The following is a 23,658-nucleotide window of genomic DNA, read 5'->3' as shown; positions in this document are numbered from 1 at the left end:
ACTAGACCACTCCTCATCTCAGAGATTAAATTGATGGCATCCAAAATATAGCTATGAAAGGGGATGAGATAATGGTTACTGCAGATGGGCAGACTGGATGGGCCATTTGGCCTTTATCTGCCATCATGTTTCTATGTCCTTGGGGTGTCTAAATGGAGGGGGCCCAGTTGTAGAATTGCCCCATAAGAGCTTTTTATCATGGGGAGAGGGGGGACTGATCTTAGGCAGATTTCAAAGTATCAGACATATAGGCACCCCAGTTGGAAAATCAATAGGTTACCCGGGAAAATGGGGAGATTGCAACAGCAAGTACAGCCGTGCAGAAAAAATGCAAAGTCCTGCTACATGAATCCCACCTCAACGAACCAGCACTTATCATTGCATGAACCACAGTATCAAATATAGGCAGTCCCTGGGTTATGAACGAGTTATATTTTTAAAGCCCTTAAGTGAGATTTGTATGTAACTCAGAACTTGCAGATTTTAAGATTCTTGCTGCTTACCTCTGCTCCCAGATGACAAAAGGGCCAACACTCCCTACCAGTGTACCCTCTAAGGTACCTTCCTATAATCTTTATGTATATAGAGAGGAAAGCCTCACACTTCTTTACAAACGTCAAAACAATACAATAGCGCTGGATGTGTCATCAATATTGATCTTTTGCTCTTTCCCAGTCAAATTCAGCAAAGAGAGTACTTCATGGGAATTCAGATTTCCACCCTTATCACACAGATGCAGGTGGTGGGGTTCTTCATAATTCCCAGTACTTCATTTACTTTTCTACTTCTTTTTCATTTTTTATATATATTTTTTGTGTTTTTTATAACTTTTTTATATTCATTATATCATATCCTAATTTTATTGATAAATATATAAATAGTATAACTTTGTTTTTATTAGGGTAAAAATGGGATTATGATGTTGATGATTTTTTACCTTTTGCTCTTTGTTTTATAGATCCCCGACCTTGAGAAAGCTAGGCGAAACACGTCGGGAAGGGGAATGGACTATTAACAAAAGCTGTCTTATACTGATATTTTACCTGAACATTACAGCTTAGCTTCTCCTATTATGATCAGCCGGCTGCGGTTCAAAGATGGCCACAGCGTTTTGAGCCAGCACTAAAGTACACCTTCCCTAGCGATGACGTCATGGCATCACCGTACTGCCTAATAAACTATCCCCCAATCAAAGAAAAGAAAAAAAGAAAACTGACTGCTAAGGAAACCAGAAATCAAGTTAGTTATCAACTTGGGCCATCCAGTCCGAGGTTTCATTAAGACCACTTGGGGCCATAGTCTGGAGTTCAAACATCCATCTAAGCTCCCTAAGGTTCAATGTACGCTCTATATCTTAGGGAGCTTAGATGGATGTTTGAACTCCAGACTATGGCCCCGAGTGGTCTTAATGAAACCTCGGACTGGATGGCCCAACTTGATTTCTGGTTTCCTTAGCAGTCAGTTTTCTTTTTCTTTTTTTTGATTGGGGAATAGTTTATTAGGCAGTACGGTGACACCATGACGTCATCACTAGGGAGGGTGTACTTTAGTGCTGGCTCAAAACGCCGTGGCCATCTTTGAACCGCAGGCGGCTGGTCATAATAGGAGAAGCTAAGCTGTAATGTTCAGGTAAAATACCAGTATAAGACTGTTTTTATTTGGGTAAAAATGGAATTATGATGTTGATGATTTTTTACCTTTTGCTCTTTGTTTTATAGTTCCCCCGACCTTGAGAAAGCTAGGCGAAACGCGTCGGGAAGGGGAATGGACATGGACTATTAACAAAAGCTAAGTTATACTATTTATCAATAAAATTAGGATATGATATAATGAATATAAAACAGTTATAAAAACACAAAAAATATATATATAAAAAATAAAAAAGAAGTAGAAAAGTAAATGAAGTACTGGGAATTATGAAGAACCCCACCACCTGCATCTGTGTGATAAGAGTGGAAATCTGAATTCCCATGAAGTACTCTCTTTGCTGAATTTGATTGGGAAAGAGCAAAAGAACAATATTGATGACACATCCAGCACTATTGTATTGTTTTGTCCCTCTAAGGTACAGCATAAACAACCTCACACTATTCTTAATGTTGGCCATGCATCATTCCTGAATCTGCTGCAGAAAAAGTGTAGGAGTCTATGCCCCTGGAAATACTGCTCCGTGAAATCAAATGAAGCTGCGACGGCGTTCTTAAGTGGGAGTCGTACTTAAGTCAGGCATCTATAACTCCAGGACTGCCTGGACTCCACATTAAAACATCAGTGCTTGCTAACATGTGGCACAATGCACTTGTGCTGCCATTAGAGAGGGAAGCCTTTACTGTTATAAGGGTAAAGACCCAGTAGGATTTTGGAGGGGGGGTTGTTTTCTCCCATTCTACAACAAACCATGATTCTAGGAGAATTAAGTTAGAGACAAATGGCTGGGGAAGCCATTAAATCCTCCACGTGCCTCCTCTTCATCTGAACCACTAATTGAGTGTTTTTCAAAGAGGCATCAAATTTGTGGTCAAGGGCACAACAAGGAGAGAAGGAGAAATGTAGAGAGAGACATTTTCTCGCTTCTGAATTATTACAGCTATTTATTATTCAAGCAGCACCATCAATGTACATGGGGTTAAACCTACAAAGAGATTATAGGATACTAAAGTTAAATTATAAATCTATTAATCTTGTTTTATCTGTATGGAAAAAACTTACCCCGAAGGCTAAAGGAGGATATTTAAAAAATAAAAAAGCAACTGATGTAGTGGCACAATATGGTCCTTGGATTACAATACAAACGATCTCTTTGGAGGGATTTTCTCAAACCTGTCACCATAGGATGAGCCGGTGTGAACAGCAGTGAATGTACTGTATCAATATTGTGGTTGTACAGTGGGAAGATACCACCGGCAACTCAGTCCTCGTGGCTACAGCGAAAGTTAGGATCTAGCAGGCAATGAGCAAAATATCCCCTTTCACCCTGCCACACCATATGGCACCATATGACCACTCTAACACCCCAAGAAGTATTCAAATATCCCGGAACTGTATCACCCACTTGTTAAGAGAATACAAAAAAAAATGGAGAAAAGACCTCAGTGTTCCCAGGGATTAGCAACACCTGTCAGTTTCAAAGGCTGTAATAGGCAATACATCCGCGGTCAAAAAACTCCATAGACTATAAAATTCTCTTAATTTCAATTATACTCGCTTGGTCTTTATAATATATTCTCAACAAATTGCTTCAAAATTATCCAAAGTCATCAAACCAGCAAAAAGGAAAAGAACCAAAAACTTATCTGCGAGTGTTGTTTTAGTTTTGCCAGGCTAAGTCACTGCAGAGATCAACAGAATGGAAAACGCATTCGGTATCAGCTGAAGACCGCTTTTTACATAATCAATAGATTTCCCAACAAGGCCCTATTTCGCAATATCGCTGCATCAGGGGAAACTGTCATAAGAAAAAGAGCTACCGCTGCACTGAGCAGGATGCGTGGCTTACCTTGTACTTCCCGTTCTTTGCCAGTTCGGCTCCCTCTTTTTTCCACGTGACAATGGGTTTGGGGTTCCCAAAAGCAGTACAGGTCAAAATGATACTACTGCCCTCCTTGGCCTCCACATACTGGGGGGGAGTTTCGATGAAGGTTGGGGGAGCTGTAAAAGACAGATGACACCCAGTTACGATACCACTTAAAGTGTTCTTCTCTCTCTTTCTCTTCCTGACCTCCACCTGGATCATCTCCTTCTACAGTCCTTCTTTCCTCCTTTACCTTTAATCCAGTGCTTCTCAACCCAGTCCAATAAGGTATTCAGGATATCCACATTGAATATGCATGAGAGAGATTTGCATGCACTGCCTTCTTGGTAATTCAGTGTAATCCTGAAAAGCCGACTGTGCTAGATGTGCCTCCAAGAGAAGGGTTGAGAATCACTGTTTTACCATACTGCACAGTCTCCTATTGTGATTTCCACCACCTATCCCAGCAGTATATATTCATAAGGTCCAGTCTGTAAGATGAAAATATCCATTTGCAAAAATGAACCCAATATTTTACAAAGAAGCAAAGGAGTAGGGGGTCTGACACAATGTCTTCCAGCCAATGAAAAATTTAATAAATTTAAGTCTTTTTTTCAATGTAAAGTTTAATCAGATCAAGACTCAACGTGCAGCTGTGTTTCAGCAGACACCTGGCTGTATCAGGAGTCACAAATTCTTATATCACTAGTCTTTAAGCCCGTTACTTTAATGGGTGCTAGAGATTCCTCGGCTTCCTCCCCCCTCCCTTTCCCCTTCCCGTCCCGTCAACCCCCTTGTTTCCCTTTGCACAGTCTCCCTGCTTCATCCGCTCCTTCTCCTGCGTGGGCCACCGGAGCAGAGAAGACTGGGCAGAGAGGGCTGCCAGCCGGGGCCGGCGGAGAGGAGCTAGGTGGCTGGAGGAGTAGCAGCAGCCGCTGCCAATTGCAGCCTCCGTCCCGCCTTCGCCTCCCTGGATTTGCTAGAGCAGCCTGCAAGGTTCGCTACAGTGGCTGGCGAACCTCAGCAGGCCACTTTGAAGAGGACCGGCAGTGGGAGGGAGGAATCGCAGGCACATGCGCTAGCGCAGGCGCCGTGAGCACTGGCACAGAAGCACAGCTCACGCCACCAGGACTCACGGATTTTTGACAGCGCATACGCGCTTAGCCTTTTATTATTATGGATGTAAAACCTAAGGGGCTCATAACAAAACTACGTCTAAAAACCCGCCCAAATCGGCACTTGGTTGACCTAAAAGACAGGTCATCCAAGTGCTGATAATCAAAACGTTTTTTTTAGACGTATCCAGACACTTTTTAGGCTTCTGAATCCTGCTGTACACCCAGAGCTGAAAGGAGGGTTTTTGAAGGAGTGGTTAGGGTGGAATGTGGACGGGACGTGGGCTGACCTAGACTTAGTCATACTTCAGGAATAATCGATAGTTTTACAAGGCTGCCTGAACGGAACTTATACATTGTGATTTAGGCAATCTAAAATCAGGTTTAAGAGCCCAGAACAGGGATCTCAAATTCCCTCCTTGAGGGCCGCAAACCAGTCGGGTTTTCAGGATTTCCCCAATGAATATGCATTGAAAGCAGTGCATGCACATAGATCTCCTGCATATTCATTGGGGAAATCCTGAAAACCCGAATGGATCGCGGCCCTCAAGGAGGGACTTTGAGACCCCTGGCCCAGAAGGTATCCAAAGTGACCAGATAACCACTGTAGACACAAAGTACAGACCCCCACACACTCCCCCAGTGATCACTGCCCCTCCTCTCAACATAAAAATCGGAATAAAAACGTACATACCTGCTTCCAGAATATCAGCACCTGGCATAGGAAAGCCTAGTAGAGCTTCACAAAGGTGGCTTAAGTAGTCTGGGGGGGTGGGCTAGTGAACATAGAGAGGAGGACCCAGGCCCATAAGTTGCTCTAACTACTGCATTCATGATGGAAAATGAGTCCACCAAAATACCCCCAAACCATACTATACTGCCATAAAGGTGGCACCTGCAGCCATAAGGGCTACTGGGGTTGTAGACAGGTGGGTATATTGGGATTTGGGGGTGTTTGGGGGGGCTCACCATGACCAGCAAGAGAGTTGTGGCGAGATCTTTATGTGGCACCCTTTTTGTGACATTCACAGCAGTGCCCTGTAAGATGACCCACTACTCTGTTGCCATGTCTGGGTGGCCAGAGAATCACTTTGCTGGCTCATCCCACATCCAAAAGGTCTTGTTCTGGGCATTTGGGACATGGACAATTTTGGGGACGAGAATGTAGTATAAAGATAACTGTACTAGCAGTGTGGATGATCAAAAGACTAGACGTAGAAGTCCAAAATTTTTGAGAAAAAAAATTTTGGATGTATTTTTTGAGAATGGGCTTCAGACGCTGCCGACTTTGGATGACTAACACCCTAGGCCCAAAACATACTTAGATGTTTGTTTTAATTATGCCCCTTAGGAGCTCCTTTTATTAAGCCACTAGAGGTTTCTACGGCAAACTGGCAAGGTTAAGTGCTCTGACGGCTAGTAAAATCCAATGTAAATAATCCCAATAAAAACAGGAAAACCAATTTGAAAATCACTGTGCTTCACTGATTTTATTCAACTTTACATTGGCTGGAAGACATTGTGTCATGATATAAGAATTTGCGACTCCTGATTCAGGCAGGTATCCGTCAAAACACAGCCCCGAGTCGAGTCTTAATCTAATTAAACTTTACATTGAGAATAGACTTGATTTTATTAAAATTTACGTTGGCTGGAAGACTGTGTCAGACACCTACTCCCTTGCTCCTTTGTTGGTTTTGCGCAGGGGCGATATTTTTTTACCCTGTTGGGGTTTTTTGCTCTTCCAATATTTTACAAACACATTACTTTTTTATGTTGTCGGTGCTATCCTTGCTTGGAGTACTGGACAGATCACATTTTCATCAAGCTCCAAGTCAAGGTAGCCACAGAATATCAAAGTGAGGCCTGTTGTAAAATGTTTTATATTACAGTAAAACCTTGAATTGCAAGTAACTTGGTATGCAAGTGTTTTGCAAGACAAGCAAAACATTTTTTAAAATTCTAACTTGATAAACAAGCAAGATCTTGCAATACAAGTACATACAGTATATACACATCAAATCATCACACCTGAGCTTCACTCTAGAGCAGGGGTAGGGAACTCTGGTCCTCGAGAGCCGTATTCCAGTTGGGTTTTCAGGATTTCCCCAATGAATATGCATTGAAGCAGTGCATGCAAATAGATCTCATGCATATTCATTGGGGAAATCCTGAAAACCCGACTGGAATACGGCTCTCGAAGACCGGAGTTCCCTACCCCTGCTCTAGAAAATGACATGGGGAAAAAATTTGTCCCCGTCACTGCCCCACCCCCGTGACCACTGTCCCCGCCCCATCCCCGCAACCACTGTCCCCACCCCGTCCCTGCGACCACTATCCCCACAGCATCCATACAAGCCTCAGTACTGCAATATTTAGCTTATTCCTTCCTTATAAATCAAAGTTCTGGCTGCTGAACTAGAGAAAGAGATGTTCAGCTGGCAGGGCTTTGTTTATAAATTTTTATCAACACAACTAATATACTACTTTATTTTTTTCTACCTTTGTTGTCTATTTTCTGCTTTCCTCATCTTCTCATTCAACTCCTTCCATCCACTGTCTGTCTTCTCTCAATGTCTTCCATTTGCTCTGTTACTGTGCCTCTCCCTTCACCCCCCCCCCCAATTGGTTTTGCACCCATCTTCTTCCCTCCACTCCTCCCATAGTCTGGCATCTCTGTCTTCTTCCCTTCCAGCGTTTTCTCCCCACTCTCTGTTCCCCATTTCCCTTCAGCGTCTGCTCCCCACTCTGTCTTCCCCTTCAGCGTCTTCTTTCCACCACCACCACCACCACCCTTCCCTCTCGCCAACTCACCACCCTTCAGCAACCCTCGTGCGGCCCGAGAATCTCCCTCCCCCTTACCTTTGCGGCGCGCATTAGTAAAGTAACTCGTTAAAGCCGGCCGAGCCTGCTTGCAGTCACGTGTGTGTGGGCGGAACCTTCTCCTCTGACGCAACCGGAAGTTACGTCAAAGGAGAAGCTTCCGCCCACACACACACGACTGCAGGTAGGCTCGGCCGGCTTCAGCGAGTTACTTTACTAACGCGCTGCAAAGGTAAGGGAGGGAGATAGTTTCGGTAGATAAGAAGGAGTGAGGGGCCACGCGCGTTCTCTCCTTTAACTGCGGGGACAAGGCCATTCACCACTCCACGGGGCAGTGGATGGCCTTGTTCCCGTGCCTGTAGTGAGCATCCCCCCCCCCCCCCACTGTTTTGGCGGGTTATCTGTGGCTAGCCGCAGGTAACAGCCACCGTGTCATTCTCTACTTCACTCTCTGACACTGCAGGACTGTAGTGACAGTTCTAAACAAGCAAGGTCTTGCAATATGAGTACATACAGTATTCACGCGTCACATCATCACAACTGAGCCGATGGTTCTTCTCTCTCTGATGCTGCGGGAGTGCAGTGACTGTTCTAAATGAGCGAGGTCTTGCAATGCAAGTACGTATAGTATTTTGTATTCAGGTTTTTGGATTGTGGAATGAATCGTCTGAGTTTCCATTATTTCCTATGGGGAAATTTGCTTTGATAATTTGGGGGGGATATGGATACTTGATGTTCTCTTATGTTTAAGGACAATTGTTGGATATGTGGGAGGGAGGGATATTGGTTGTGAATTATACTTTGATAGAATATTAAGTGATTTTAAAGTGTAAAATTATTTTATCTTGTACTACACTTATTGAAAGTTTTAAAAACGAATAAAGAATTAAAAAAAAAAAAAAAAAAAAGATATACAGTGTTTTGAATTACAAGCATGTTTATGCTCTGGGACAAAGATCCTGTGCTCAGTCAAAACCCTTACTTCCAAAACCCTTATCCACGCTCTCATCACCTCCCTTGCTAAAGACTACTGCAACATACTTCTCTCAGGTCTTCCGCTCAACTGTCTCTCTCCCCTTCAATCTGTTCAAAATGCTGCTGCATGACTTATATTCCGCAAGAGCCACCACGCTCACATTATCCCTCTCCTCAAGTCACTTCATTGGCTCCCCGTCCATTTCCGAATATAATTCAAATTCTTCTCACTGAATTACAAGTGCATTCACTCTGTAGCTCCTCAATATCTCTCCTCACTTATCTCCCCCTATGCTCCCCCCCCCATAAACTCCGTTCGTCGGGTAAGTCCCTCTTACCTGTACCCTTCTCCTCCACAGCCATCTCCAGACTCTGTCCCTTCTTTCTTGCCATGCTGTATGCCTGGAACAGGCTGCCAGAGTCAATATACCATGTCCGTCTCTAGTGGTATTCAAATCCACTCTAAAAGCTCACTTTTTTGAAACTGCTTTCAACTCTTTACTCACTCACTCACCTTTACCCATCGTATCATTCCTTCTGCTAGAAACACCGCAATCCTGAAATGTCCTTTCTGTCTATCTAAATTAGAGTGTAAGCTCTTCTGAGCAGGAACTATCTATTGGATATTAAATGTACAGCACTGTGTACGCCTTTCAGTGCTATAGAAATGATAAGTAGTAGTAGTTGTCAGTCAACAACATGTCTACCTACTTTAACCATTCTTCATCTGAATTAATTGGGAAATGCTAGTTGAAAAAATGAGTTTTTAAGGCTGATCAAAATCTTGTGCATATAAGAGGAAACAGAATGTAAGGGAAGTGGAAGGGCATGATGGTACCAAAAAAAAAAAAAAAAGAATGCACTGTGCCTAGTGGATTCCCGGCAAGCTCAGGAGGGGCCATGTAGTATTAGTCTAAAATTATTTATAGAATGAAGAAGGCAGGTGGGAGAACAGGGGATGGTAAGGGATTATAGAGAACTAGCCTCCAAGCTCAAAAGTATTACAAACTACCCAAAATCCATTTTACCCGAGAACCAATATGTCTACTAAACTTCTGTATTAACAAGAATAAAACTCGGTTTTCTTATTTTCACTCAAAAAGGGATATCCGTGTGTTCAAGATTTGATTCTAATCATGACAAATCAATTCAGACTTCTATTTTTCTTAGGGATATCAAATCCATAACTGTATTCACGAAGTGGGGCTAAACCAATCTATTTGGGCTGAGCAGGGAAATTGGCAATCCCATTCATGAACAGCTCCAAACTCTTCAATGAAGTCCGTCCGTCCGTTCCCCTCCCCCTCCCCCCTATGGCTATCGCATTGACAAAATTCTAAGCAAACCTGACTTGGAAGCCCTGCCATATAGTGAGTGATTTCCTACTTTGCTTTCCATGAAGTGCCTTAAATTCATGACAAATTTAACTTTATCATCCAAAGAGGCGGGAAAGCAGTTTTCAATCAGTTTTGAACTGCAGGAAATGAAGTGCATGGGTGTGTTTTGAAGGTGGCGTGAAACTAGTTTTGAACATGCCAGAGAGACTCTGCACGAGAACCTGGTATTTATCAGCTAGGCAGGCTCAAGATTTCAGCTTTTGTATTCTGAAGCATTAGCGCTTTGAAACTTGAGTCATAAATTACTCTCCATCCTGCTGAGGAACATATCTTTATTTACTGATATCACAGATAATACCTTTTATCTCTGAGGTATCACCACCTGGAAAATGTATATAGAATTCTTTCTTCTTGTTAAATTTGTGACCTGATGAGTCATCTTTTCTCCGTCCCTCCACTTCTTCTGAGCTGTCAAAATCAGAGATGTGTCATCTCAAGCTGCAAATCTTATTTCTTTTTTTGTCTCTGAAGATGTTTTAGTTTTGCCTGATCAGACAGAAAGAGAGGCAGGCATCGGAAAAGACAAAACAAGCAGAGGTGGGGTGAAGAGGGAGGAAGGGAGGGGCATGCTGCTGGCAAGGAGACTGCTGGTTGGGGGAGGCTGACAGTGGGTAGGCTTCCATTCCTGCTTCAGCTCCCTACCCATTGGCCTGATATATGCAAGACCCTGGAGCTCACCTTCTGCAGCATCTTCAATCCCAGCTTAACCAAGAGGTGAAAGGCCTGAACCAGGAACTAAATTCAATACCCTTCACTTGGCAGTGCACAGCACTAACACTGAGCCACTGGGCCAGTTCCAAAGCAGCCATATTGTTTGCTACCCGATTTTTTCAGTGAAACAAGGAACCATAGATCCATGTCGTCTCCCACCTACAGTTAAGGTTATCAGATGTCCAGATTTACCTGGACATGTCCTCTTCTTAGAGGACTGTCTGAGTGTTTGGACGGGTTTTCAAAACCCGGCAGTTTGTCCGAATTTTGAAAAGCATTGAGCTCAAGGCCACATCTGAAGGGCCTCTGCGCATGCGTGGATGCAATGCAATGACATCATGTATGCATATATGTGATGCTCCAGATGCTGCACTGAAGAGACAAGGTTTTGGGGGGGAAGCTGGGGTTGGGGGGGAGGAGTGAAACAGGCAGGATTAACCAATAGGCCCAGTAGGCACGTGCCTAGGGTCCTAAATGGTCAGGGGGGCCCAATGAAGGAGGGCATCAACATTGTTTTTTCCAAACGGCGATGGGCCCCTCCAGCATCGATTGGCAATGCGGGCCCCCCTGATCGGCAACGCGGGCCCCCTCTCCCCGATCAGCAACTCTCCCCCTATCAACGGAAAGTAAGACAAGCAAGCAATGCAGGTAAGAAAGGCAACAGGAACTGTAATTTTGCAAGCGGTGCTGCTTGCCCAAAGCGTCCCTCTGATGCAGCTTCCTGTTTCCGCCTGGGCACATGGTGGGGTGGGGCAGAGCAGGGGGCCCAGTGTACTTGGGTGCCTAGGGGCCCTCGACGAATTAATCCTGCCCTGGAAACAGGGCAGAGCTGTGGGCAGAACAGGTCAGGGACAGGGGCTGAATGGAGTGGGGCTGTGCACCCTCTTTTTTGAACAAAAAAATCTGGTAACCCTACCTGCGGTCAAAACAAGTTTTAAATAAAATTATTCAAAAAGGGGCATGGGGTCATCACCTAGAGGGCCCAGTTAGGTTTGGGCTGTTTTTAGTCATGCCTGAGGGCCTGCCCACTGTAATACTTTGGTGTCTTCTTTCCCTGCCTGCTCTGGCTGTGAGCGACAGTTTCGATAAAGTAGAAAGACAGACTAGGATAGCCAGTCATGAATCTGATATCACCTGGGTCTGCTACTAGTAGCATGCAGCCTTTTGGAAAGTTTGTTCTAAAGCCTAAGGAAACAATAGGATTGATGAGCATTCCTTTTAAAACCCTACTCTCTACTGCAGGATGTGACCATTATAGCCAAACTATTTTGTGGCATGTGGCAGGAATGGGAGCAAAACTAGAAAAATCCCTAAAGTCTTGCAAGACAATCCTTAAATGATAAGCAGATGGAACAAAGAGAGAAAAACAGGTCCTACAATACAATAATTTACCCTGCCTACACATTTATATAGCAGTACTTGCTCAAGAGCTAACATATGGATAGTACAAATTGTTTCTAAATATATGCAGTAGAAAATATGTTCATTTTATAAGTTTAGATGTTGGTTAAGGAAATATAGTCATACATTTGGGAAGCAGAAGCTGTTGCGAGTACTGCATGAGATGGCAATATTTGGCAAGCAGAAGGATCTGGTGAAGATCATATCTGACAATCTCAAGGATGTCAAATGCACAATGGGATGTTGGATGCATAGGAGAAGATGTAACCAGCGGAATAAGGAAGGCAGTGAAACCCCTGTACAAATCATTGGGTGAACTTTGACTGGTTGTCCCTTCCCCCTCTTGTCACTTCCTTCTCCAGCCTGGCCTGACTGAAGACCTAAGTGATGTCTAGGCCAGTCTTATAGAAAGAAGGGGCAGTAGCAACTAGGCAAGACTCAGAAGCTTCTGTCAGGGAAATCGTTTTTCAGTGGACATAAAAAACTGAAGAACCTTTTGTAAAATACAAGGGAATTGAGCATATCCTGATTTTGATGTCTCAGTTCTGATCCCTATGATCTCTCTAAACAAAGGAACCAGCGGGGTGGGAGGGGATATACACAGATGGATCAGACACTGGTTGGCAGGCAGAAAGCAAAGGGTTGGAGTGAAGGGCCAATACTCGGACTGGCAGAGAGGGTCACGAGCGGTCCGCAGGGGTCAGTGCTGGGACCGCTGCTGTTCAATATATTTATAAACGACTTGGAAACAGGGACAAAGTGTGAAGTTATAAAATTTGCGGATGACACCAAATTCTGCATCAGAGTTAGGACCACAGAGGAGTGCGAAGACCTGCAAAGGGACCTAAGCAAACTGGAAGAGTGGGCAAATAAATGGCAAATGCGCTTTAACATAGAGAAATGCAAGGTCATGCATATAGGGAAAAGGAACCCGATGTTCAGCTACAAAATGGGGGGAGCATTGCTGGGGGAAAGTAATCTTGAAAAAGACTTGGGTGTGCTGGTGGATACAACAATGAAATCATCGGCACAATGTGCAGCGGCCTCAAAGAAAGCAAACAGAATGCTGGGCATCATTAAGAAGGGTATCACAACCAGGACGAAGGAAGTCATCATGCCGCTGTATCGTGCGATGGTGCACCCGCATCTGGAATACCGTGTCCAATATTGGTCGTCATACCTCAAGAAGGACATGGCAATACTTGAGAGGGTCCAGAGGAGAGCGATGAAAATGATAAAAGGTATGGAAGACTGTTCATACGCTGACAGGCTGGACAAGCTGGGGCTCTTTTCCCTGGAGAAGAGGAGACTTAGAGGAGACATGATAGAAACTTTCAAGATCCTGAAGGGCATAGAGAAGGTAGTCAAGGATAGATTCTTCAGACTACGGGGAACCACAGGTACGAGAGGGCACTCGGAGAAACTGGAAAGAGACAGGTTTAGAACCAATCCTGGGCATTCACAATGCATATGAAACTAAACGAGTCCAAAACAAAACTCCTTTGGCTCGGCCAAAAATTAGACCATCTACCTTCCTCCATCCCATTGTCCACCGGCCCCCCCATTACAGCTCGAGTTCTCAAGCAAAGTTCTGGGTGTCACCTTAGACTCTTCTCTATCCTTCAACGAACATCTCCAATCCCTGGTGAAGAAATGCTTCTTCAGCCTTCACATGCTAAGGAAAGTCAGACCCTATTTTCACCAAAAACACTTCGCAGTCCTAGTACAATCCATCATCCTCTCCAGATTGGATTATTGCAATTCTATCTACCTCAGCCTAACCAAGAAAAGCCTCCACAGACTTCAGCGGATTCAGAACGCCGCAGCTAAGCTTGTTTTTGCGAAAAGCAAATTTGATCACGTCTCACCACTCCTGTCTAAGCTCCATTGGCTCCCAGTAATCCCCAGGATCCACTTCAAATGTGCGTGTCTGGCCTACAAGATCCTACATGGCATCCTTCCTGCCGTTATCCCTCTATCCTGGAACTCCCCAACCCCTACTTCCTCCAGATCCTCCCAAATTTTTAAACTATCCTTCCCTTCCATAAAAGGTATTTCCCATGTAGGCAAACTTGGGTCATCCCTCCCCTTTAGAATCACTGAGATCTGGAATAACCTCACCTCCCCTCTCTGAACCTCAAGCTCCCTCCAACTCTTCCGCAAACACCTAAAAACCTGGCTATTCTCAAAACTGTAACACTTTCCCCCTCTTAGGCCTCTCACCTTCCCCCTTTACACCTAACTCTTTAATCTCTCCACTGTAGTTCCTCTCTCATCTTTCTTCCTGTAAACCGTGCCGAGCTCCGCATTCGTGGAGATGGTGCGGTATATAAACCCAAGGTTTAGTTTAGTTTAGTTTAACCAATGCCAGGAGGTTTTTTTTCACTCAAAGGGTTGTGAACACATGGAACGCGCTCCTGGAGGAGGTGATCAGGCAGAGAACACTACGGTGATTCAAAGAGGGATTGGATGGATTCCTGAAGGATAGGGGGATTGAGGGGTACAGAGAGAGGTAGATAGGGTATAGAAAGAGTATAGATAAAAAAATAAGGGGGCTATAGGGCTAAATCAAGAAAACCTGACAGGTCATGGACCTGATGGGCCGCCGCGGGTGCAGACTGCTGAGCACGATGGACCTCTGGTCTGACCCAGCGGAGGCAACTTCTTATGTTCTTATGTTTTAGGCTTGCCAACCATCTCCAGATTTTCAGGAGAGGTTAATCCAGTCCTGGTTTTACCCCACTTGAATGCTGGGGCTTGTAATTTTCCAATTGCATCATCTAAGTAAAGTCTCACTAAAGTCCCACTGGATCAGCCTGTCCTGAAAATCTGGAACCAGTCAGCAACCATAACCAGACAGGAGAAACTCAACTCCATCAAAATGCGGTAGGGTAGACTAACAGTTAATACAGTGGGTTGAGAAGCAGCAGAACCAGGTTAGATTTCCTTTATAGCAAATTGTGCCCTGGGCAAATCAGTTATCCATTCATTTCCCTAGATACAAAAATTTACCTCTCCTTCCCCTTTTACTAAACTGTGATAGCGGTTATTAGCACAGGGAGCTGCGCTGAATGCTCCGCGCTGCTCCTGATGCTCATAGAGTTCCTGTGAGCGTTGGGAGCAGCGTGGAGCATTCAGCATGGCTCCCTGCGCTAATAACCGCTATTGACGTTTAGTAAAAAGGGGGGTTAGATTGTTAGCTAGTAGGGACACAAAAAAGTACCCGTATATAATAAATGTAAACTGCTTTGGTTATATCACAGAAATGTGATATATCAAATGCATTACTATTACACCTAATACAGTTTTATAGTGGCAGGCTATGAGGAAGACGATCCCAGTGATTTGGTACAGAGAAAATGATTTCCAAACAGCATTCCTAAGTAATTAATTAGACACAGAGCAGCATGAAGACTGTCCCTCTTCTGTTAGTGACACCATTATTAAATACCTTGATAGATGCATTGCAATAATCCTATCATTGTCTTGACTATGAATCTCACAACAATTCTTCATGCTCAGTCAATGGAAAAAAAATTGCAGACATTTATTCAAATTCTTGGCATATATTATTTTTCTGGAATTTCATTACTATGGTGGGTGGGGAAGAAATAAGCTTTTTCCATATCTCCAACGTTAGCTAAACCTTATCACTTATCACTTTCAAGATAACCTGCATCATATTCGATACCCTCCATGCCAACTCCCCAGAGCAAATGTTACAACTCTTCTCAAAATCCCAATTCATTTCCACCAGGATCCATGCCAAGAATCTACTAATGTCCCCACCAACCAAAGGAGTCAAATTTAAAAAAAACATAGCTCCTGATTCACCCACATATCCACCAAAACTTGGAATAGCCTACCAACAACCATTAGGACTGAACCAAACTACCTCAGATTTAGAAAAAAATTGAAAACTTACCTATATGACAGTGGCGTAGAGGCACCAGGGGCGGTGGGGCTCCCTCTCCCTGCCCTAATCTCCACCCTCCCCCACTCCATCCCCGATCCCCCACTGTCGAGCGTGTGCCCCCACACCTCTAGTCATTCAACGCCATGAGCAACAAGAACTTCAACGTACTCCTCTCAACGCTCTCCCTCTGAAGTCACTTACTATGCAAGGCACCCAGATGGCGTGGTCACAAGAAGCACATTGAAGTTGTTGTTCGCAGCGGTGAACAACTAGAGGTACAGGGGAAGGGAAAGGGGTGTGCACATGACAAGAGGAGGAGTGGGAAGAGGCAGGGGGCGGAGAGGAAGAAGGGTGTCAGCGCCCCCACCAACATAGCGCCCGGGGTGGACCGCCTCTCCCTTACACCTCCACTGCTCTATGATATATCTCAGCAATATACTACTCATCCCCCTTTGCAGATTCCACGATAACATTCTGTCACATTCTCTGTTTCTGAACTTTCACTAAGGGCTAGATTCACTAACCTGCTTTCTGTGTCCGATCCATGCCCGACCGCATGCAGGCCGACAAATTCACTATAGGCCTGCATGCAAATGGGGGCGATTGTTGGCACACCCCCCACCAACCACATGGATCGCTGAAGAGTGATCCTTGAGCATGCGCAGACCATCTTCCTAGACTGTAAATGGTCTACGCATGTGCTGGTGGTCCTTTATGACCGTTTTTTTTTTCTTTTTTAACTAATTTTTTTAACTTCGCGAACCCATGGTTTTAACCCGCTTGAAACCCACGGTTTAAAACCACGGGCTCACACTGCAGGGAAAGGCAGGCGAGTCGGGGCTGAGCAAGGCTGGAGAGTCGGGGCAGAGAGCAGGGTTTTAGCACAAGTGATTGGTTCTCACTAGTCGCTAGTTTTCTGATCGGCCAGCCAGTCGGTAAGTTTAGTGAATGGCGTCCTTCCTGCTTTGCATGCCAATTCCCCTCATTTGCATGCATGGATCAGGATCGGATCAGAGGAGAGGTTAGTGAATTGGGTCGGAGAGAAATCAGTACATGATCGGTTTGCTTAGTGAATCTAGTCCTAAGTCTTGAAAACGTGTATGATTCTATGTACTCAAATGTTCTTACGCATCTACAATTGTACACTAATTTGTAATTGTCGTGTAATTCCCCATAACAATATATTGGCCTCTTCTCATGTTAATCACCTGCAATCTGTGTTTTGATTTGAGCAATTCAGGAATTCAAATTAGATTAGATTAAGTTATAGGAGAGACAGTCAGGGGCACCTCATTCATTAACCTACTATAGGAAGCATGAGAAAGAAGTCTGCAGTATAAAAAGCAGTGAATGAGCAAAGCCCCAGGCAAACCTCAGCAGAACATCGAAGCTGCACTCAAATTTCAAATCCCCCAATATAGCCTATCAAAAGAACACGTTTCCCCTGATATTCAACTGGCTGCAATCAAAAAAAAAAAAAAAAAAATGTTTACCGTCGCCAGCTGAATCAGATCCCAGTATTCAGTGCTGGGCCACATCCAGGCATCAGCACTGAATACTGTGGGCTAGGTGAGAGCGGACAGGCTGCCAGAGCTTATGCGGGCATGACCAATATTCAGCCAGGCCCACACAAGGAAAGTTACATGCCCAGGGCTGAATATCAGGCCGAGATTGCATAATTGTGTTTTTTTTTTTTAAATCCCTTCCTGGCCCCCCTGTTGATATTCCAGCCTTCCCCCCCCCCCACTACACACACACAAACACGTACCAAGTCCCCCCTCCTCGCCCTCCTCCTGAATGAATCAATCCCCCATTCCCCCAACCTGTGTACCTTATGGTCCAACAGGTGTCTTCGGGGGCAGGAGCATGTCCCACTCGCTCCTGCTCCCTCATGGCTGCTATTCAAAATGGTCGCTGCGACCCCTCACGGTAGCTCGCAGTACTCCCCAGTGCTGCCACCAGCACCGCCCCTTACCTGCCCACTTTTTATTTGGGTGGTCTAAGGGACTATTCAGCAGCAGTCTCCGATTAAGTTCTGCTGAATATCCTTACTTAGGCAGATTCAAGCGATTTGAGAAGGCAGGAGAGATTCCTGCCCTCTTAAATCAGTCTATCGGCCCCATATGTTCAAAACCTGCAGCCATGGCGTGGTGTTAGTGTAGGGCAGTGACTCGCAAAGTTTTCCAAGCTGCGGCCGGAGAGTCTCCGCATATGCGCAGACGTTGATGAGATGACATCACACACGTGATGACATCATCACATTGATGTCCGCACATGTGCAGAGGCCATCCAGATGGAGCCCTGAGCTTGTTAACCCTGAAATGACTACACCAATGGGGAGGTGTGGAGAGCAGGAGAGGCACCGGTGAGGAGAAGAGGTGCCGGTGCCAGCTGACTCGCCGACACAACGTGCCTCTCGCAGCATTCCTGGAATCTCGCCACGGCACACTACTGTGCTGCGGCACACAGTTTGCTATGCACTGGTGTAGGGGCATTGATAGACAGATACATTCAGAAAAAGCAGAGAAGAAAAACGTACAGGATATGAGGAGGAAAAGCTGCCACTCACCATTCACAGTCAGGTGCACCCAGCTTCCGTTGTGAAAGGTATCGTACTGCTGGTCAAGCATTAGAACTTTACATTCATACCAGCCCTGATCTTCAGAATGCACTTGCTCGATCCGCAGAGAAGCCTTGTCATGCAAACTGGCACGACCTGAAAAAAGAGACCAAGGGGAATCAGCACCTGCCAAAGCCTTTGCTTCATTAGTTAACATCTGTGCAACGAGGTGGGAGGAGGAGACAAGACAGGAGAAGAGCTCCTGCCCTAGGCTCAGGTTTCACCAATCACAACAGACTCGAGTTTGATTCCATTCATAATAAATTGATAAACCAAATTCCAACTCCCCCTCCACATCAGAAATTGAAAGAACATAAGAATATAAAAATTGCCGCTGCTGGGTCAGACCAGTGGTCCATCGTGCCCAGCAGTACGTTCACGCGGCGGCCCTTAGGTCAAAGACCAGTGCCCTGAGTCTAGCCTTACCTGTGTACGTTTTGGTTCAGCAGGAACTTGTCTAACTTGGTCTTGAATCCCTGGAGGGTGTTTTCCCCTATAACAGCCTCCAGAAGAGCGTTCCAGTTTTCTACCACGCTCTGGGTGAAGAAGAACTTCCTTACATTTGTGCGGAATCTATCCCCTTTTAACTTTAGAGTGCCCTCTCATTCTCTCTACCTTGGAGAGGGTGAACAACCTGTCTTTATTTACTAAGTCTATTCCCTTCATTATCTTGAATGTTTCGATCATGTCCCCTCTCAGTCTCAGTAACATAATAAATTGCAGCAGATAAAGATCTGTGTGGTCCATCCAATCTGCCCAAAAGCCACATCCATTTGACCAACAATCCCCCCTTCCCCAGATAGGTAAGGCCTTTACTTGGATGATATGAATGTGGTATAAAATAAGCATACATGCTTCTGACCTGTCTTGCCATATATGGGACACTGGGATGCACTGCACTTAAGGGAATTTACACAGACCTCAGGAGGTACAGCATAGGAATGGTAAGAAACAATCAGGGAGTCCAAACTGGCAAACTTTAGAAACACCAACACAGCCAGCAAAACACTTTAACCCCCAACAAATAAACAAAAAACGACGTAAATTTAGCCTGAAAAGAAAGGACCAAGGTGTAGAGTGAGTTTTTTTAGTCTGATAAATCCTTCAAATGCAAAAGGCATTGTAATGAGAAAGGAGATCAGCTCTCCACAGCAGGACTTAATTTGGGGTGGGGGGGAATAGTCTGGAAAGCAGTTCCACCGCTTGTTTTCAGACTCAAGCAGGGGAATTCTGCTTTATCCCCTTTCTTCCCAGGTAACCAGCAGGAATGAGAAAGGGAGGCAGTGACCCTGGAGCAGAGCAGGGAACAGTCACTACTCCCTAATCTAGCTCTTTTGTGCCTGTTGCTCCTGACCCACCCAAGCAAATCTGCCATATTGAGCCGGAGACTTCTGCTTTTGTGTGTCACCTCCCACACTCCTGCTCAGTGGCATAGCAAGTGTGGAGGGGCAGGGGTGGACTACCCCAGGCACCGTGTCGGTGGGGGCACCGGCACTTCTCTGCTCCGCCACACCACACCACGCTCATGCCATCCCTCCCCCCCCCCCCCCACCCTATACCTCTGTAGATCTTCACAAGAGCAAGCAACAGCTCCTGCCTGTTGCTTGTGCCAGCCTGGTTCCCCTCCGAATCACTTCTGGGTCACGAGGCCAGGAAGTAACATCAGAGTTAAATCCAACGCTAGCGCAAGGAGCATGCTGGAGAAACCACTTGCGTCAACGTAGATTTAGGCGGGGGAGTGGAAAGGAGAGCACAAGCGTGGAGTGGGGGGGGAGGGAAGGAGCAGGGGAGCACCACCACCCCGGGCACCTCCTACCCTTACTACGCCACTGCTTCTGCTGGTAAGCCAGGATCTCCTGCTGAGCAGTTTCTCCTTCCAGTGGCAATAGGAAATGCTTTAATAAAAATATTATCTCCTGCTACTGTAGGACTAGATTCATGATAATAGCTTTGGGATTGGTCCTGTGGCAGAAGGAGATGATATTTTATTAAGGCGTCTCCTGCTGCTGGAGATCTCCTTCTGGAAAAGCTGGACCCCTTGGCAGCTCTGCCTCAACCTCTCCCAGGGTCCACAGTTCCACATCCTTTTTGTCTACAAAGTCCTGCTCCACAGTGGAGATGGAAACTGAGCAGTAATGGGCTAAAACGCAGCAGGTTAGACATTAGGGGAGTGTGTGGTGCAGTGGTTTAAACTACAGCCTCAGTATCCTGAGGTTGTGGGTTCAAACCCATTCTGCTCCTTCTGACCCTGGGCAAGTCACCCAATCCCCCCCCCCATTGCCCCAGGTACATTAGACAGATTGTGAGCCCACCAGAACAGACAGAGAAAAATGCCTGAGTATCTGAATAAATTCATGTAAACCATTCTGAGCTTCCCTGGGAGAACAGTATAGAAAATGGAATAAATAAATTAGGAAATACTTTCCAAATGTAAGGAACGTCAAACAAATGATTAGAGAATGACACGGGGACAAATTTTTCACCGTCCCCTCGGGAACTCATTTTCCTGTCCTGGCAAGTTGTTTTCCTGTCTCTTCCCCATTCCTGCAAGCTCTGTCCTCATCTGCACAAACCATAAACGCTTTAAAATCATAAGTGTTCGAGGCTTGTGTGGTTAAGTCAGAGCTTACAGGAATGGGGAAGGGACAGGGACTGTGATGAAACTTGTGGGGACAGGGCTGGGAAATTGAGTTCCTGCGGGGACAAATTTGTCTCCATGTCATTCTCTACAAAATATCTAGTAGAAGAATTTCCATGCTAAGAAATTTTTTTTTACCCCTTTCAACTCAATCAGAATCAGAGCTAGAGTTTAGAACCATAAGCCTTTATCTATAGCTACTCAGGGAATTTTTTTCTCCTATATTATATCCTTACCCAACTTACTTTAGTCCAGTCATTGAAGTAACAGTTTTGACTAGGAGCTAAACACCAGAGGGCTCACAATCGAAACGGAAATACGTCTAAAAACTGGCCTAAATCGGCATTTAGGTGATCAGTGAGACAGGTCATCCAAATGCCGATAATCAAACCGGGTTTTAGACGTATTTAAAAATGACCTAGGCCTTCACAGTGCTGCTGAATGACCAGAGCTAAAAGGGGCGTGTCAGGAGGAGTGTCGAGGACAGGATTTGGGCGGGAAATGGGCTGTCCTAGACTTAGTTGTACTGCATGTATAACCAAAAGTTTTACAACACTGCCAAAATGGAACCTGGACGTTGTGACTTAGGCCATCTAAAACCAGGTCTAAGTCACAAGAAGGTATCCAAAGATAAGCAATGCAGACACAAAGTACAGACCCCCACACACTGCCCCCCCACCCCCACCCCCATAAAAATCATAATAAAACTTTACATATCTGCCTCCAGAAAATCAGCACCTGGCAGCCTGGCATAGGAAAGCCTAGTAGAGCTGCATAGAGGTGGCTTAAGTGATATTGGGGGTGGGTTAGTGCATCATGGAGAATTGGACCCAGGCCCATAAGCTACTCTAATCACTGCATTCATGGTAAAACATGTGCACCCCTCAAAACCCTTTTGTACTGCCATATAAGTGGCTCCTGCAGCCATAAGAGCTAATGGGGTGGTAGACAGGTGGATCTAGTCGGTTCTGGGGGGTGTTTTAGGGGGCTCACCATGACTTATAAGGTTGTTGTGGTGAGATATGTATGTGGCACCCTTTTTGTGAAGTTCACATCAGTGTCCTGTAAGGTACCCCACTACTCTGGTGCCATGTCTGGGTGTCCAGTCCATCACATTTCTGGCCCCTCCCATGCCCAAAAGGTATTTTTCTAGGCGTTTGTGACATGGATGAATTTTTGGACAAAAATGTGGTATAAAGATGGACGACTTAGCGGTCTGGGCGATCAGACGGCTGGACGTACAGTGGGACGATTTTTGAAAAAAAATGTTGGACATATTTTTCAAAAATGGACCTTTCCTCGTGTCCCAACTTTGGGCGACTTTTAGCCCCAAAATGGACTTAGTCGTTTCTTTTGATTATGCTCCTCCAGGGATCATTCTGGAACTGTGCAACCATAAGCCCTAAACCTGGCCACTAGGTGTCAGCATTGCTTAATGACTATAACTCCATCTTCCTATCAGCAGAAGACCTGAGCGAGAAATCAAAGTCAAGTTTTTCTATATGACCATTGTCATCTTCTTTTTGTCTACTCAATGCAGTTCACTGACAATCCTCTACATATGGCAACAATAGGTAGGGGGGGGAGAAGAAGAGTAGAGGCAGACCAGACAAATTCCAGCACAAGGGTTTTCCTGTAGTACTGACACTGTCTCTGCTGACCTGCTGCTTTTTGCTCTGTGCATAATAGTTTTCACTGTGGCATTGATAATTATCCTGCATGCTAAATACTCACAACTTTGGATACAGCTTGTTCTTGTTTCTACAGTTCATCTGTATGAATCTTGTATGCATCTATACCTAGGGTTACCAGATTTTTCATTTTGAAAATCCGGACCCCTAGACCCGTCCCCCAGGATGGCGCAGTTCAACCTCTCCCCACCCCCAATCCAGCCCTAGCCCCACCCCAGCCCCACCGCTATCTGCTCTTGTTGGGCAGGAGGGCATGTGCGGATGCGACGCAATGACATCACGCACACGGGCGGGTGCGCTTGACATCCTTGCGTGGCATCCGTGCATACGCTCCTGCCCAACAGTGATTTGTTCCAAGCTTTTCAAAATCCAAGTGCCGAGTTTTGAAAAGCCGTCCGGACCCCCCGGACATGTCCTCAAAAGAAGAACGTCTGGTAACTCTATCTATACCTGTTTATAGTGAATTGTTGACTCCTGAGGCAAGGGCTACTGTGCTAAAACACAGATCTGCATTGGGTCTTTTATAAATAAACATAAGAACATAAGAATAGCCTTACTGGGTAAGACCAGTAGCCCATTCTCACGCTGGCCAATCCAGGTCACTAGTACCTGGCCAAAATCCAAGGTGTAGCAATATTCCATGCTATCAATACAGGACAAGCAGTGGCTCCCCCCTTGTCTCAATAACAGACTATGGACTTTTCCTCCAGGAACTTGTCCAAACCTTTCTTAAAACCCTTGTGCTGGAATTTTTCTGGTCTGCCTCTTCAAAACACTCTTAAATTTCTGAATTTCGGAAAGCATTCTAAAAGGTCCAGTCAAATTATTCCATAAGAGGCTCCTACCACTGATATTATTGA

At 45.2% G+C, this 23,658-nt stretch overlaps 1 protein-coding gene across 5 annotated transcripts in view; it reads right to left on the bottom strand.

Annotated features, from left to right (window-relative positions):
- IGSF9B (immunoglobulin superfamily member 9B) overlaps positions 1–23,658 on the bottom strand; it is a 224,981-nt gene that overhangs the window by 107,250 nt on the left and 94,073 nt on the right. For all 5 annotated transcript variants that reach the window (XM_033917419.1, XM_033917418.1, XM_033917421.1 and 2 more), the window contains exons 3-4: positions 18,419–18,565; positions 3,497–3,648 (exon numbers count right to left, since the gene is read on the bottom strand). In XM_033917419.1, the coding sequence (XP_033773310.1) occupies positions 3,497–3,648; positions 18,419–18,565 (299 nt within the window). The remainder of the gene's footprint in view (positions 1–3,496; positions 3,649–18,418; positions 18,566–23,658) is intronic.

This window comes from Geotrypetes seraphini, chromosome 13, assembly GCF_902459505.1.
Source record: "Geotrypetes seraphini chromosome 13, aGeoSer1.1, whole genome shotgun sequence".
In the NCBI taxonomy this organism is placed as follows: Eukaryota; Metazoa; Chordata; class Amphibia; order Gymnophiona; family Dermophiidae; genus Geotrypetes; species Geotrypetes seraphini.
The sequence above is the reverse complement of the archived record's forward strand: the minus strand, read 5'-3'. Positions and strand labels throughout refer to the sequence as shown.